The 16394-nt window shown below is 41.1% G+C and overlaps 2 protein-coding genes across 2 annotated transcripts; both read right to left on the bottom strand.

Annotated features, from left to right (window-relative positions):
* Positions 1–333: 333 nt before the first annotated feature.
* Positions 334–7522, bottom strand: LOC127778460 (uncharacterized). Its single transcript, XM_052305065.1, has 20 exons — positions 7324–7522; positions 7091–7203; positions 6571–6646; positions 6330–6472; positions 6029–6115; positions 5837–5920; positions 4980–5187; positions 4805–4890; positions 4185–4416; positions 3942–4062; positions 3667–3803; positions 3219–3327; positions 2620–2662; positions 2297–2468; positions 2151–2221; positions 1955–2048; positions 1593–1805; positions 1312–1518; positions 827–1147; positions 334–749 (listed from the first exon to the last, which is right to left on the bottom strand). Exons 1-20 carry the CDS (start codon positions 7339–7341, stop codon positions 624–626), a joined length of 2661 nt encoding a protein of 886 aa, XP_052161025.1. The 5' UTR covers positions 7342–7522; the 3' UTR covers positions 334–623.
* A 756-nt stretch (positions 7523–8278) lies between these two features.
* On the bottom strand, positions 8279–15859 carry LOC127779209 (mediator of RNA polymerase II transcription subunit 33A-like). Its single transcript, XM_052305944.1, has 12 exons — positions 15487–15859; positions 15272–15385; positions 14626–14979; positions 14129–14445; positions 13810–13901; positions 13390–13717; positions 12882–13089; positions 11750–11864; positions 11229–11396; positions 9942–10614; positions 9660–9866; positions 8279–9507 (listed from the first exon to the last, which is right to left on the bottom strand). Exons 1-12 carry the CDS (start codon positions 15765–15767, stop codon positions 8417–8419), a joined length of 3948 nt encoding a protein of 1315 aa, XP_052161904.1. The 5' UTR covers positions 15768–15859; the 3' UTR covers positions 8279–8416.
* Positions 15860–16394: the final 535 nt, after the last annotated feature.

Below are 16394 nucleotides of genomic sequence, written 5' to 3'. Positions count from 1 at the left end.
AAGCCGTTGAGAGGGCCAGCGTGTGTGTGGGCGTGACGTGGGGTCCAGCTGTCACGTGATCATGCCAAGTTGCCATTGCCAACCGTGTGCTCGCTGCTGGGCCGGAGGCATCGTGGGCCGCCCGTTCGAGGATGGGTGGCCTGTATTGGTAGCGATCCTAGCTGGGCCGAAATTAGGATCGCTGCCATTGATAGCTATCCATATTCCGCCCAAAACTGAACGTATCGCACCGGGAAGTCCATGCTCCATCGCAGCCAGGCTGTGTCTGACACTAGTCTTCACTGAAAACCAACTAGAAACAAAAAAGAAAAAAACTTGATCATATTTGAGGCTAGGAGCAGACTCTGATTCTTCTACAACGAATCAGGGTCACTGGATATGATGATCCTTCAAGGCCAAACGGCACTAGTTTCTAAACTCTGAACAAGCAGAAAAAACTGAATGAACTAAAGATCAGTTGTTAGTGATGAACAGGTGAATTTTTCATACGGATAAAGAGGGAAAGAAGCCTACACTCATTACCACTAAATTTTATATATACATCATTTGAGACCGTATATGTTCCTAGATATGGGTTACTAGCATTGACAACCAACTGGTAACATTCCTTCAGATCTTTAATTTCACATAATCATGTAGCAGCCATTCTTCTTGTACACCAGAAAATTGCCTTCCAGATTGTCCAACATCTCGACGACACATTCTCTTTTCGACCCATTGAAGTGCTTGACAACATCCTCCAACGAAACCTGCAACAACTAAGATCATCAACGAGGAACAACATGAATTCCAATCGAAGAAAATTCAGAAAAAAAAGATGTCTTACCCCATTGCGTCCTTCAACCAGTTCTAGTATTGCATCCTCTGTGGCACCGGTTGCGGCAGTAGAATTTACACCTTGCCCGTCTATCTTTTGTAGTTTACTTGCTGGCTCATCACCACAAATCAATGACCCATCAGTTTGGCCTCTCTTTGTCAAAGGGCTTGCATCACAAACATCTGCGCCAACTTCACTTCCATTGGAGGTGGTCTTTGGTGCCTCTGATGTCTTGGACTGGATCCCATCAGTAGGAACAGTACCAAAAACTTGATCCGACAATCCAAGTCCCTCAATTGCCAAGAATGTCTGGATCATCTCATAAGTTACCTGCAAGTATCATGTTGCATTTTGCCAGGTAAATTAGGCCTTGGGAACGCTTTGGATGAACTAATATCTAACTTGGCAGTGCATAAGAAGCAGTTGTTTGTTGATGCAACAGATCTATTAGATATTAACAACAGTAGTCTAATCATGCATGGAGGAAGGGTTACATTTTCTGGAAGTTCATCTTTGATTGGCTTCAACTTTTCATGTGATCCAAGCTTTGTAATGGCAAGACGGATCTGTGAGGCTATCTCATGTGTAAGTCCTACCTCCTCACAAAACCTACTCCAGTCCATCTCACATCCATCTCGAGCAGCATCAAGTATGTAGGAAATGACTGTTTTCTCTTTTATTGGTACTGCTCTGCGGTAATGCTAGAATAAACCAGGATGTTAAGCAGTGAACTTACCAAATGGATCTATAGCAAACAAAAACAAGGGCAACTCACCGCAACTTTCTGGAACGAAAACTTCATTTTCTGCCACAATTCCCATGAACAAAATTTCGCGCCACCCAAACTCCTTGGGAGATTATTTTGTGTAGGTTTTGGAGCAGCAGGTATACTTTCTACAGCCGATAAATCATCCACAGGAAGATTCAATTCTTTTGCCAATTGTGTGATATTTTGGATGAAAATACTGCCGTAATGCGAGATGAAGTGCTGAAAACCAAAGGTCGGACATTATGAGTATTAAGACAAAATATGATCACATCCGTCGTATTTTCCAGTAGGGTGCACCGCAAAAAAGTTTAGTGCTCTGTGTTATGGCATAAAAGTGTGTTAGCTACTATTATTTTCTGAAGTGATACCTGGTTAACACCATCAATATTAGCCAACCTAGCTATGGTGCTAGGCCTGAACTTCGCAAAGTTTCTTAGTGTCTGATCACCACATATAGCGTACCTGAAATGATGGATTAAAGAGATTCAATTCAGTGTTGCTCCAATAAGTAAAGAGCCTAGAAACCTAAACCTATTGTTGTCAACATTTAAGTATTTAACTCACGGCGCCGTTCCAATATCTTGTGCAAGTTGCATCCTGACATTCAAGAGTACTTGGTAGATTTTCAATTCATCCTGAAAGAGATCCAAAATGAGACTAAAGAACTCTAAAATAATGAATTTTACAAATAATTCCTCTGAGAAACTTACCTCAGAAATTTTTTCAGATTCTGATGGGCCCAAAGGATTTAAGCCCTCTTCTTTACACTGTGAACCACCATGCCCCTCTAGCTCAATCATCTCTGCAGTCAGCTGTAAAAACAGCGATGCTCCATCCCCTTTATCAGCAGTGGATAGAAGCTTGTACCCATTAGGACTAACACTGAACATAGACACAAGGAATCAGTGAGTTGTGGCTGTTTGAGCATTCATGCTTGGGTTAACTGGAGTCAATAAATTGGAAATGAGCTAGCAAAATAGAACAAGTAGAATATTATCTTATGCAGTGAAAAAGAAAATAGTCAGCACAGCACCTGATGGATCTAAATGTATCATGGACAGTCTCCTTTAAATAATCTGCACACAGAATAAAAAGAAATAACAAATCAAAGTGACAATGAAAGACAGGACAAATTGTTGTGACACCTGATGAATAAATTCACTCATTGTAGCCATTAATTAACAGTACAGCATTGACAAAACGATACTCCGAAATCTGAATTTCAGTGCTAAGAGACAATTTAAGAAATAAACATGGTAGAAAAATACAGATCTTGAGCTCTAAAAAAAAGGTCTCTAGGAATGAAGGTATACGAGAAGAAGGGTATCCCAAAAAAAGGGTCAGATGAAATGAGCTATTATGGTGCCTACTCTGTACAAAATATGCTGTTTGCATCCGTGCCATACGATCGAGGACCTAAGGTCATGAAAAACACTACTTTTACTAAAAGAATGAACTGCAGCATCACAATGTTTATTGATACTATTATTTTAAAAAAATGCAACCATTTATTTTCTCCAAGAAAACGACACTGTACATATGTACAAAACTTCAAGTCAGCATACAGAACATGTATCTTAGCTTGCACAAGAAAATGACTAAAAATATGTAGAGAGAGGCATACGATGGTACCATGTGCTAAAAGCAGGCCGCCAAGAGCTTTCCACCAGTTTGGTGGATAGTCTTTTCCCCGCCCATGCAATGGAAGTTTATCAAAATTGTTTTCAACGATTTTCTTGACCTACAAAATGAGAAAATACTTACCATGAAACATAATCCTTTACAAAATTGTTACTACTGCTCAAGGCTAAGGTATTTTTTTCAAAAATTATTAGTTGTATCAGTTATATCTTATTATCTTATAATGAACTAATTTGTGATTATGAAAAGCTTGAACGATCACCAGGATAGTGCAGAAAATATAAGACCTAAATATACATTCCTTGAAATATTCTATTCACATTGATCTTTGTTCCCAAAAACATTATCAGCACACAGGTGATCTTATCCAATCAAGTGCTAATGGCCAATTTATGTCACAAGCTGGCAAAAATCACAAACATCAGGATAGAAACCATACACGTGATCCACGGAGAACATCAATAGGCAAATTAAGGCCCCACCGTCCACCACAGGACTTAATGCAGGACAGCAACAAGAAGGATTCTTTTGACAAATCCCTCTCGTTTTTTGTCCTTGTGCAATTTTCACAATTACCTGCAAATCAAGAGATATGTCAAAAACCAATGAGCCACTAGCAGTTGAAATAAGACTCGAATATATCTTACTCTTTTTAAATGGAAAACATTACTAGATGAGTTCAAACTGACTCTTAAATGTAACATATATACTTACCACAGTCAGTGGTGCGGTCTTCGCCAAAGTACTGCAGCAAGAATTTTCTGTGACATGTAGCAAGCAGGCAATATTTTTGTGCTGCCATGAAGGACTCCATGATGGCTTTTCGATGAGTTTGCTATCAGTGACCAAAAAAATATGACACTAAAATAGTAAGCAACTGAAAGAACTAGGCTGCAAATATGTAAGATATATCACTTTGGCATGAACAGAGATATGATGCACATAATATTCACATACACTTTTAGCTTCAGCACAATAGAAATCAGATTTCATAAAATCACTTCTTTGGTAATATAGCCAGCAGACTGAAGGCAGTCCATCTCTTCCACAACGCCCACTTTCCTGGTAGTAGGATTCCAGGCTCTTTGGACATCCATAATGTATTACACATCTAACATCTGGCTTGTCGATTCCCATTCCAAAAGCAATGGTAGCCACCATCACAAGTACTTCATCTCTAACAAACGATCTGTAAAGGAGAAGCATAAATTATGATGAGCCCCTATTGTACCAGACCAATATTGCAAAGGCAGCGTGCATATTATAAATTGAAAGGTATTAACTACTCATTTCATCTGTCTAAATATCTTTCTAGTCTAATAACTTCATGATCTAGTGCATACGTAACAGAATGCCAATATTTCTACAAACATTAAAGATCAAATTATAGCACTGCAATATTCATAGATGTTCGTTTTTCCTCATGAAAATTGTGGCACGATCAATAAAATTTAATACAGTTATGCAAACCGTAGCCAACAAAACAATTATGCAAATCATTCTTTATGCAAACAAAAAGGGAGTAAAGTGGAAAGCATAATGAAATGTACACAAAGAAATTAAAGTAGATGATATACCTATGTGATTCCTCTCTAGCTTTATTTCCCATTCTACCATGGTAAATGCTGGACTTGATTCCAGCAGCAACCAATGCCTCATGCACCTGAAAGAAAACGGCTTACAAGTCATCACATGTGCACCTATTACGAAAGTTCAAACATACGTAAATGCATGATACCATAAGCTGTAAACCTGTTCAGTCTCTCGGATGGTAGTACAGTATATTATTGTTGAGCCACCCACAGTACAGTTCTTTGAGACATCCTTCACAAGTTCATTGATAAAGGCCATAGACCGGTTGCATGATTTCACGCCATAGAAAAGGTTAGGACGATCAAATGATCCTACCACAATGTGAGGATTGCGCAGGGTCAAGGAAGTGGCAATGTCTCCACGTACCCTACAAAATTATATGGCACTGGTCAAAAAAAAAATTATATGGAACTATATATTTGGTGATTGGAAGGGAAAAAAAGAATTAGCCACTGTAAACAAAGGTAACGCAACCTACGAGGCTATAACAAGTGAACATGTCTATTTTGTAAAGAATGAGCATCAATATATTTTATTACAATAGAAATTAGTGGTCAAAGTTACGTTTTGGGGAACTTGTCAGTGTCCAAAACAGCATGGTTTCATGAACAGAAGGGAGTATAATCAAATCCCTGCATTTCTGTCTACAATATATTTTACACGCATCAAGACCAAAATTTAGTGCCAATGTGAAATGGAAAATGACATTTCTCCCAAAGTCACCAGCTACCGCGCAGCCCCCACTCTATCACTTGATTCACAGTTTCAGACATGCTGTCAGTTTACATATGAACACAATAATGGAGGTAAGTTACAAGTTTTCCAAGCCATTTCCAGCTTCTATGATATGTGGAGTATTGTGCCAATAGAGATATAACTATACCCCTCTAAAAAACATACAGCTATACACTCTCACTATTCTTACTTTAAATAGAGAAGAAACATAATAATATGATATTATCAATGGGCGAAAATTTTACCAAGCAGGGAAACAACTAATAGTGCAACATCTATACCTTTGTGTGGCTGTTGCAGTTAAAGCGACAAAGGGAACACCCACAAGAAGGTCACGCAACATATGCAACTGTTTGTACTCCGTTCTGCAAACAAGAAAGAGAATTGCAATCAAGAAAAGGTCAGCTATTTATTAAACTGGATGGTGTGAGTTTTAAGGGTGGGAGCACAAATTGGTAGGCAGTATGAATAACCTGAAATCGTGGCCCCATTCTGATATGCAGTGTGCTTCATCGACAGCCAACAAGCAGATTCCGGCAGCCTGCAAGTTACTCCAAAACCTGGGAAGAAGATTTAGAATGTCAAATCAATAGACCGAATGCTATGTTATCAAACCCATGAGTGATTTGTTGTGTCCATGAAATTGAATGTGCATGCCTCCCATTTCCAGACAAGCAAATACATAATCAACTATTCCTTTTAGACTAACCACGCATAATCACAAAGTGGATGTGACTAGAGTTTATCAAAAGACTACTAGAGTCTGCCTTTTACCTTGAAGGAAGTGAGACAGCTTTCTCTGGTGTCATGTACAGAACATCGAATGCGCCTTTTTCAGCCTGACCGCTAACAGAGATGTCTGTTTGGGTGCTGCCAAGGTATTCAGACTTCACGCCATGCTGCTTTAAGCTCATGACCTATTTGAAGTAGATAAGACCCACGATTATGTTTTCTTGTAAAAACAATCAACAAAGATCAAAGCAATAATGATCTGCAATGAGTATTTGAACCATACCTGGTCTTGCATCAATGACAGAAGAGGGCTGACAACAACAGCTGTCTTCTTTGTAACAAGTGGTGGGATTTGATAACTGCAATAAAAAGAAATCAATTAGCAATCAATAACTAATCCAATGATTTCCTGGAAGAAGAATTAGATGATTTATGTATGTGTATACCCAATGAAGATGAACTTAACTACTTAATATAGCTCATAGGCTCTATATTACTATCAAAATCATTATGTTTTATTTTTCTAAGATAGCATAAATGCACACTAGAAATAAGACAAACCCAATTCTGAAAGAATGTTTTACCTGCCCAATCAACAAATTACACAAACGCAAATATGAACATTACACGGCGATACAACAACCCATATATCAACCAAATGCAGCATTCCAATTTAGATTTCATCACTGGAACGATCTAACTTGCACATCCATAGAAATATCCACGATAGCTAGCAAACAGTGGCACCGCACGAAGGAAGGGAACAGCCACAGCAAAATTTTCCCCACAGGGAACTAACTCACCAGATCGACTTGCCGCTGCCGGTGGCCATGACGACCAAGCAATCCCGGCCTTCCAGGACCTTCTGTATGATCTCCCGCTGGTACGAACGGAACCCCGAGAAGCCGAAATACGTCTGAAAAAAAAAAAGCAGAAACGCCCCAGTTCAAGCATCCAGATAGGGTTTTAGCCCGCGGGATCGCGGGGCTAGGGTTTATTAGGGAATGGGAACGCCATTAGGGCAACGAGCACTTGCCTTCAGAGCTGCCTCCATCGTACGTGGTATGGGGCTCGCGCGCGCGGTCGCGCCCCCGCGTCGGCTTCGGCGAGGGGAGTTCGATTGAGCGGCTTCGGGAAGAAGAAGGCGAGGCGAGGCGGCTGGGGTGGAGTGGAAGGGGAATGGGAGGACGGAACGGAGCGATCGGGAGGTGGTGGCGAAATGGGTGGTGTTTTGGTGTTTTTGGCCGGGTAGAACGGAACGGGGTGCGTTGCGGCGGGTCTTTTTATTGGACTTCCCGCCATTTCTTTCGTTTCCTTTTTTTTTCCGCATGGTCGCGATTATTCCTTAATAATAAAAAGCCTGTGAGGCCCAGTTTTAGCCCATTAGGCCTTGTATTCTTTTTCGTGTGGTCGAGATTAGGATTAAGTTTACTTGGGGTCCCTAGTTATCATTGAGTTCGAATTAAATCCTTGAACCGCAATAGTTGAAGTGAAACCCCCATCTTTCAAAACCAGGTTAAATAAAACAATATACGATGATTGGGCCCCACATGTCTTTTATTTAACCTGATTTTGAGAAAGTAGGATTCAACATTACTGATATTACGGTTCAAGGATATCATATAACTTTGAACTTCGGATTCAACATTACTAACAGGCCCACCGTTGGCACATTAGGCTTCGGCAAAGCCGGCCGTATCAATTTATGTTTTGGCAATTATTGTTAAAATCTTAGTTGTTTGATTTGTACTGATGCTACCTTGGTTTAAATTTTGTCGAAAATAAGCATATGTTGAGATACAGCTACCACTGCAGTTTTACAGACCACACAAATATACTACCTACAGAAATGTACATAGACAGATCAGAAAGTTCTAACTGGATACGTTGTCGAGCAAGGCCTCTGTATGATTTTGGGTTCACAATGCTACCCTGAAAATAGCAACGTTAGCAATGCACCCAGCAAACAAGATTAGCTAGCATCTCTCCGCTGACAGAATTCAGAAATTTTAGATAGCTCGACTGAGAAATCCTGAACCAGAAGACATCTCTACACAAGTCCTGGCCTCAAATGTGATTACAAAAACTCCTATGTCAGATAATGGGTGGGAAATGTCAAGAGGCAAAGATCACAACAAGGTGTCGACTACAGTGGAGATTGCCTGAGGTCCTCCTCGCTCAAGTAGAGCCAATGCAAGATCGTGCTCATTCCAACTCCGAAGCCCAGACGCTATCTTCTTTAGCGTGTCCAGTTTAATGTCCCGCAACCATGACGGGACAAACTTCACCACCAGGAACACAAAGCGCGATACATATGCCTTCCAGGTGCCATGGTCACAACCCAGAAGAATGTGCCCATCCAATACACCCGCCATGAAATCCATATGGTTTCCCACCACTCGTGGCCTTCTTGACAGGAAAGACAATTTCATGACAGGAGAAGTTCTTTCCGCTCCCCAGAGCAGACTACCACAGAAGAAGAGCATGTTGGCCATGGCGTAACCTTGGAGTGTGCTTGAAACTGGTCCAGGGTCTTTCATACTCTCTTCTCGAGCTGATAGCAGCAGCGTAGGCAAGGTCTCCTCATACAATACCTGGACCAGAAGAGGTCCACCTGCAACACACAGGAGTCCCCCACCAAGCATCGCAACTTGATGCGCCATACATGCAGCGCTGGATAGTGGCGTGCGTCCTGATTTTAACTGTGGAGGGCCACTGGAAGAGAATCCATTTGCAAGTTTGTCAGCCCACTCAATGACTTGCTTCAGGATTACCTCACTCACAAAGTAGGTGTCATGGAATGTTCGACAAGTTCTCAGGTAAATGAAACCAGGAGCCATGGGAAGCTGAAGACCTTGGCCGGTGATTGCATCTCCCATTAAGGCACCAACTCCACGGTTTGCAGTAAAGTCAGACCCACTGCACGAGGACCGTAGAAAGGATGAGAAGCAACTTTGGATGAGCTGTGCAACTGCATCTTTATCTCTGCCGAATGGAGAACGCAGACAAGAGAGGATGATAAAGTCATGCCATCTTCTGACTTTCTGTGTCCATAAGGCTGCTATGATGGGCATACTTGGCCAGGAACTGCCCCCTGCGCAGTTCTCTAGTGCCTGGCCACTGATCGCATGGATATACTCTGAACTCTTATCAAGCTTAAATGTAATTGTTAAGCTGACCAGCGCAGCCATTGGTAAAGGAAGCATTGGTGGTACACCACCTGCAAAATGAAATAAAGAAACTATATTCATGAAGTGATATTAAATGGAATGAACTTAAAAGATCATATAATGATGGAGCTGAAATTTATCAGTAATTAGGTGTGAAGCAATGCAACTAAATTGATGCACAAGAATAGGATGCAGGTAATACGTGGATAGCAGCTGGGAATCTGAATGCCAGCAGATGCGAGAATTTCCTTTATTTCTGCTTCGATGGAATGAAGAGAAGCACCAGGACTAGGCCATTCAGTTCCATTCATCGGGACCATTTTCCAGATTCCTCGTGTAATTTCTGCTAAGAAGTAGCTAACAATTGCTGCAATAGAAGCTGGCAAGAAGTCCACAAGATCTCTCAAACCTGCAGCACATAAATAAGATTAAGACTTGGGGATCAAATCAATACGGTGACATGAAAGAAATGGAGTTTCCTCACTTGTAGTCAAGTCTCGGCTGGAAAACCGTCCATGAGCACATGCTGTAAGAACAGCTTCAAGAACAAAAGGAACAGCTTCTAAAAATTCCCATGCAGGAACTGTTGGCCTTTGGTAATCATCTGGTGTACTTACAGAGGAACCACTGACACTACTGCTAGAAGTGGATGAAAGATTGCCAGATGATACAACAGGTTTGTTCATTTTTCTGCAAATCATACTCAAAATCTTGTTTGCAACTTGATGAACAGGATTTTTGTTGCAAAGACCAGAAAGGGTTGAAGCTATGCAAGCTTGATTCTGAAAATACCAAGCCCTTAACTTGGGGAAAGAATCAATATAAAGTGGTTGAGCAGGAACCTCATTTAATGGACCTATGTTGTTGCTAGAGTTTCTACTACTGGCAGATGAATTTGCAAAGTCAATATGGTTATTGCGCATTAACAGCAAGTAGTCCAGAGTAAGCTCCAATCTAACTGAGCCTCCACGTCCAGCTAGACAGTATTCTTGAGGGGGTTTATAAAATTTCCACAGTCGAAGAAGACAAAGAAATGCACAAGAGAAGACCGAATAAACTGATATTTCACCAACAATGGCAGGCTTGTGGTTAGATGGAGGTGGTATAGACCCAAAAACTTCACAGATTGGCATTAAAGCTGCAGCAACATCTGGAACCTGTATTTTACAAATAATAAATGGTATAAATACATATAGGTGCAGACATGGAGTTAGCATAATAGCTAATATGATATAGACATGAAAATAATCATGTATCATGTAATGAATGTGTGTATACCATTATGCTAGTCATAAGTAAAATATTAATATATGGTTTCAGTATATCATGTACAATGGCTCTCACAAAAAAAAAAAGATATGGGGACCAAACGACACGGTAAGCTATGGCAGTCATTAACTGTTAGCAACAACAAATGATAGACATTACAGCTTACTGCAACAACAATTACAAAAGAATAAGAAGATAAAATGTTAGCAATGAGAGGCAAACTGTAGAAGATTTGAAATTGAGGATATATAAGACTACACAAGATCAGCTCCCATGTTTAATAATTTGCCTGTGGCCTTACAGCAGCTGCATTGATTTGTAGGCAGTTCCATAATTTTTACTTTGAGGAGAAGTGAAGAACAAATCAGGAGGATATTTTTTTCCCCTTTCAGAAGATTAAAATAAAGGAACTATAATGAATAAAAAAACTATGCAAAACATTCACCAGTTTGATATTTTGAGAATAAATTGTGCAGGTGATAGTACATGATGTATTGCTCACCATTCCATACAAAGAAATAATGTGGATAGCATCACCATAAGAAATACCAAGCAAGAGTGCATTTAATGTAGACATCTGAGCAAGGTAGTGGCTCATGCTGCCCTGTGTTGAGGAATTTGAGGGCAATGGAGGTGATAATAGCTTGACCACCATGCGGACCACATATTCCTGAGACGACAAGTAAAATTTAAATAATCATCATTTTAGGTTAAAAAGTATGCAAGTGCGAATGAACCTTTTTGGCTTGCTCATAAGCACAAGGTCAAATCAGGGGCATGACCACTTGTAAGCGTGCAGTAAGATAAGGCATACATCATCTAGGAAAGAATAGGAAAGACGAATTTGCATGTGGACATGGCCATGGCAGTAGTAGACACATCAAATGCGATTGAATTGTATTTCAGTTAAATTGTATCAATAAGGTGAGATTTTTTTAACCATATGAACATAAAAGTTGAAATGGCAATATAAACAATTTCCAAACTTCTTTACACAATATAATTAATCTAAAATAAAGGTACCTGGATATTCCAACCACAAACAAATGATGCACCACAAAGAATTTTTGCAGCAGCTGATTTTTCCTCCTCTGAACCATTTAATGCTATGTGATATAACCTATCCAATTCTGTGGTGCTGAAACAGAATTTCAAATTAAGGCAGGAACATGACAATGCCAGTCAATAGACCAAAAAAATGAGCATGAATTGGGAAATAAAAAGAATCATTGAATCGAGAAGAATCAGCTTAAAAATGGAGTTCCTAAACGTGAAGTGCTAGTCCTAGTGTCTTTTCTAAAATTCAAGCTCCAATTGTTTCAGAGTAAATCTTAATGTTTACGTTGTTTGGAAAATGGCAGAAGCGTTACACATTTAAGTTATCATCTTGCTTGTGGCATTGGTTGTCTACACGCAGCAAAGTGGTAATAGGAAAAAGTTCCTAGCTGCAGGATAAGTAGTTCACTTGGCTACTATTCATTTGCTGGTTTTCAAGCAGGCTCTAACATGTGAAAACCAAAAGGTTGCCAAATAAGTGACCGTAAGGATATTGAGGTCATAGAGCAAGGAGATAGTAAAGATCAATGTAGATGGATCTTAGGAAAGGTTTGGGGATATGTTCCCCCCAACTCTCAGAGTGTCGTCTCCCAGAGAGAAGTATTGATGGCTACGATTGAACTACTCCATCTCCAGGATAGTTTCCAATCGGACATTACAGGGCAGTGCATGCACTGGAAAATGCTCTAATAATATGGATATCCACCATATCATACAGAGAGATGTAAGGAACTAATGTAGTTCTTCGGTTCAGATGAGGAACATAGTAGCATCAATGATGTAAGTGTAACCATTCAAGGCCAAACTCCTAATGGTGAATGGCTTCGATTGAATTAAATTTCCATTTTTGTCATAAAAATATATAATTTCCTGACATGTAAACCTGGAAAGTTCAGCACACATTGGATTTTCTTTTCTTTTTTTTTTTTTTTGCATCCAACACACTTGACCTGAAGAATTCAGAGAGTTTGCTTAGCCAGGGGTATAACTCGTTGTGCAATAGGTAGTATTCTTTCTTAAAAATTGCAGTGCAGCAAACCAGCCCATAAAATTTATAATTTTCTATACTAAGTTACTCGCTGCTAGTATAACTGCATACCTTGAAGCAGGAGTAGCAATCAGAGCATCAATAAGTGGACCTGAAAGTGGTGCTCCTTGCATAAAGTTTAACCAGGGGGATTCTTGGGGTAATGTCGCATCTTTCAAATGCCCAGATGATACAACATAGCTGGGCCATAAGTAAGAAGATGTATCAATCAAATTCCTTGAAATACAGGCTTCAACTATAAGATGTAGCATATTCCCAACTGAAAAGGGATAGATGGTAAGAACAAAAGGCCTAAACAACTTTACATACAAAAATAAATATATTTGCATATAGAACAAAAAGGAAAAGTGGTAGTGCCAATCTATAAAAGATGTGAAAGAAAGAAAGATGCGAGTATTTGTGAACAAAGAAAGATTGTTATTTAAAAAAAAAAATCTCTACTATCACCACTAACACAAAGGCATGGATACTCGTGTCAACGAAGAAAAATGTGAAGTATATATAGACACGGAGAATATTATGGATAAGATCAAATCTCAATTGAGTATCAGAAGTGTACCAGTTTTTGTCGAAGAGTCATTTTGGCCCATCATGCCAGGGTTGCCACCTCCAGACTTATAGTTGGCCTTAAATGCTGCTGCTTTTGAGGCTGCAGCATTGGCTGCATTTACCACTGATGAAGGAGGTACTAGAAGTCCTGAATACTGGATCAAATCCTGGAGTGATGATACAAGTCCTGATGTTTTTGGAAGACTTTTGCTTCCTTGAGCTCCATGGACATCAGTTTCTTCTTTAAGAATTGCACCAATTGATAATGGAATAAGAGCTAATAGCATGCATAGTCTTGAATCTAGATGAGGAATTGGTCCTTCGAGAGGTTCTCTAGCCTATTTAGAACATTTACATGTGAGACACAATAGAAGTGTGTGTGTGTGTGTGTATTCAACAATAATAGCCAATACAGAAAAGGTCTATTTACCCGCTGTACAAGGCGAAGGGCAGAAATCCAAAGAGCTTTAAAGGTTTCCTGCCAACTCGCCTCATTAATTGCTTGGAGTGTCTTGGTCATTTCTGATTAAGAGCAACATGATATTAGTCAATAAAAACATGTTATCTCATAAAGAATTGACAGTAAGGCGGTGTTGGTTACAAAAACCATGTTCATCGACATTGCTAGCCAACATTTAAGATGAACTCACGGCACACAGATAGTTCAATGTATTGCAGCCATTTTAAAGAATGAATACAGAAAAACAAAGGCAAAATTTATGTCAATTAATCGGATTGTGTATGCACACCTTTCAGAACCTCAATAGCAGATATGGCGCTTAGATGTTTTCCATCAATTGCATTCTCAACATATATGTCAAATATAACCCAGCATGCAGCTCTCCCAGCTCCAGTAAACTGGCCCAGCATGGAGCCACCATATTTCATGTTACCAAGAACACCCAAAAGCCTTTTGTTGTTTGGTTGATAGGCTGTATTGCTAACCCTCCGCATATTCATCAACAGATCATCAATTTTATGATTAGCAGTCAATAGTGTCTCCAATTCCATTTTGTGAGCTTCAACCAAGCTCAACCTCTGGCTTAACACACTGAACTTTTCAGGCCTAACCTAGAAAAACTGTCTCATTAGCAGGCATTTGTAATGTGCGTCACGCACAAAGTATGTCAGGAGAAAAGGTGTATTCTTTAAAGGTTCTTAGGAAATTTGCGATGATATGAATCAATAAAAAAAACTTAGAATTGGATATTTGGATAGCAATTTCCTCTAACTGAGCATGACTTACATGTTCAGGAATATCAAGCGCAGAAATGATTGGATCTTCCTATCAGCAACCATCATAATCAACACATCTAAAGCCATAACAGTGTTCTTCCGGCGTAGTTGTGCACGGTGCTCGTTTTGCTTCTCAGTTGAAACCCCTTTGACATCTAAGTCCATATCCTGTGGCCCTTCAATAGCGTAAATGCTCCCCTGCTCCTCTGTCAGCCCGGATGGAAAGCCACAGTCTTCAAGTGTGCAATCGATCAGTTTGGTGATTACAAACATCATAAAGAAAATGATGACTTGTCCATTGTCGATTCCAGAAAATCCATAAATCTTTGACAGTTGCAAAGCATCATCGATGGACTTTGTTATCCTGAGGAAAAAAAAACAGCAATTCCATTTTAGCAACATCCAGCAGGATACAAGCGACTAGTACGTTCTGCTCTGTTGTTCATACTAAAGAAGTACAGGCAATTGCAGTATACCCCTACTTTGAATTTGGCGGTGCAGGGTTTACAATTTTGTTGAAAACCGATCAAAAATCATGAGATTTCGTGATTTCGAGCCAGTTCAAAATTCAATCATAGCTACTGATTGTGCTGTGCCCTTGAGAAAGTTCATGACCGCACACTTTCCGATGTCACATTCCAAAGCAGAACTCTTACTTGTCTCGATTAGGCCCGGCCTCCATGGAGAGAAAGGAGGATGTGACGTTACTTCTCAGCAACTCCAGGTAGAGCCGGTACGCCTCAGGCTGCGCCCGCCGCTGCGGCAGCACCCTGCAAGAACCCACCATCGCCAAGGAGTCACTCACAAAATGCTTGGGAAGATCACCGAATCCGCGCCACGAACGAACTGGGAAAAGGGGACCCCCGCCGACCTCGGGGTGAGGAGCGCGAGGACGTGGAGCGGGCAGAGGAGGCGGGAGGCCACGGCGTGGCCGACGAGCTTCCACAGCGAGGGGGAGTTGTGCGCGAAGCAGAGGTTGGAGACGAGGATCCCGGCGAGGTCCGCGCTGGGGAGCCCCGCCCCCTCCCCGGCGACGACGCGGGCCACCTCCACCGCCCACACCAGCGGCTGGTCCCCACGCGCCTCCGACGCCTTCAGCGCCGCCATCACCCTCCTCTCCAGCTCCCCTCCCCCGCCCCCGGCGGGCACCATCGCCGCCGCCGCCGCCGTCGCCGCCACGGTGACGACGCCGACGAGGGTTTGGATTTGGAAATTTGCAACAGTGTCCTCCTCACGTGGATGGACCGCCCCTCTGGAGTCTTCCGATTCGTGCGGGCGGTGGCGTTTATGAAAATGGCGGGGCAGATCGATCTGGGCCGTCCGATCTGATCCGAGGGTCGGGCACGACTGTCAGGTGGGCCCGGACGCGGAGACCGGACAAAATCATCGGGTGACTGTGACCAAGCACGAATGATTGGGAAAGAAATGGTGTCCCATGTAGTAAACCGTTATAGCTGTTGGCTCACAATGGGGAAAAAGAGTGGCACCTGTGTGTTCATCTTGTTGAGAATCTATGTGTATCGCTGTTACGTTTTCAATGGTTTTTAAACGGATTGATAAAATATGATGCTTAGGATTGTGTGAATTCATTTATTAGTGTGTTTTGTGCGAGTGATGGTGTGTTGATGTGGATTAGTTTCTCTGCGTAATAAAGTAGCACATGCTAATGTTCAACGGATCTGGAGAGCTGTGGCCACGGCAGACGTATGAGCTGACGCAACGTTTTTTTTGTGTTTGTCATTTGTGAGACCAACGAACATAGTAAACCTTTGCTATAGT

The sequence above is a fragment of the Oryza glaberrima genome, chromosome 7 (genome assembly GCF_000147395.1).
Source record: "Oryza glaberrima chromosome 7, OglaRS2, whole genome shotgun sequence".
In the NCBI taxonomy this organism is placed as follows: Eukaryota; Viridiplantae; Streptophyta; class Magnoliopsida; order Poales; family Poaceae; genus Oryza; species Oryza glaberrima.
Note: the sequence above shows the minus strand (reverse complement) of the source record. Positions and strands in the feature narration are given on the sequence as shown.

Coding starts and splice junctions, on each gene's coding strand:
- LOC127778460 (XM_052305065.1), bottom strand. Junction 1,806..1,954: donor ATATTGATGGTGTTAACCAG/GTATCACTTCAG, acceptor TTTGGTTTTCAG/CACTTCATCTCGCATTACGG. Junction 750..826: donor TGGTTGAAGGACGCAATGGG/GTAAGACATCTT, acceptor TAGTTGTTGCAG/GTTTCGTTGGAGGATGTTGT.
- LOC127779209 (XM_052305944.1), bottom strand. CDS start 15,767: ATGGTGCCCGCCGGGGGCGGGGGAGGGGAGCTGGAGAGGAGGGTGATG. Junction 13,718..13,809: donor CCCTTCGCCTTGTACAGCGG/GTAAATAGACCT, acceptor TGTTCTAAATAG/GCTAGAGAACCTCTCGAAGG. Junction 11,397..11,749: donor TTTGTGGTTGGAATATCCAG/GTACCTTTATTT, acceptor TTGTCGTCTCAG/GAATATGTGGTCCGCATGGT.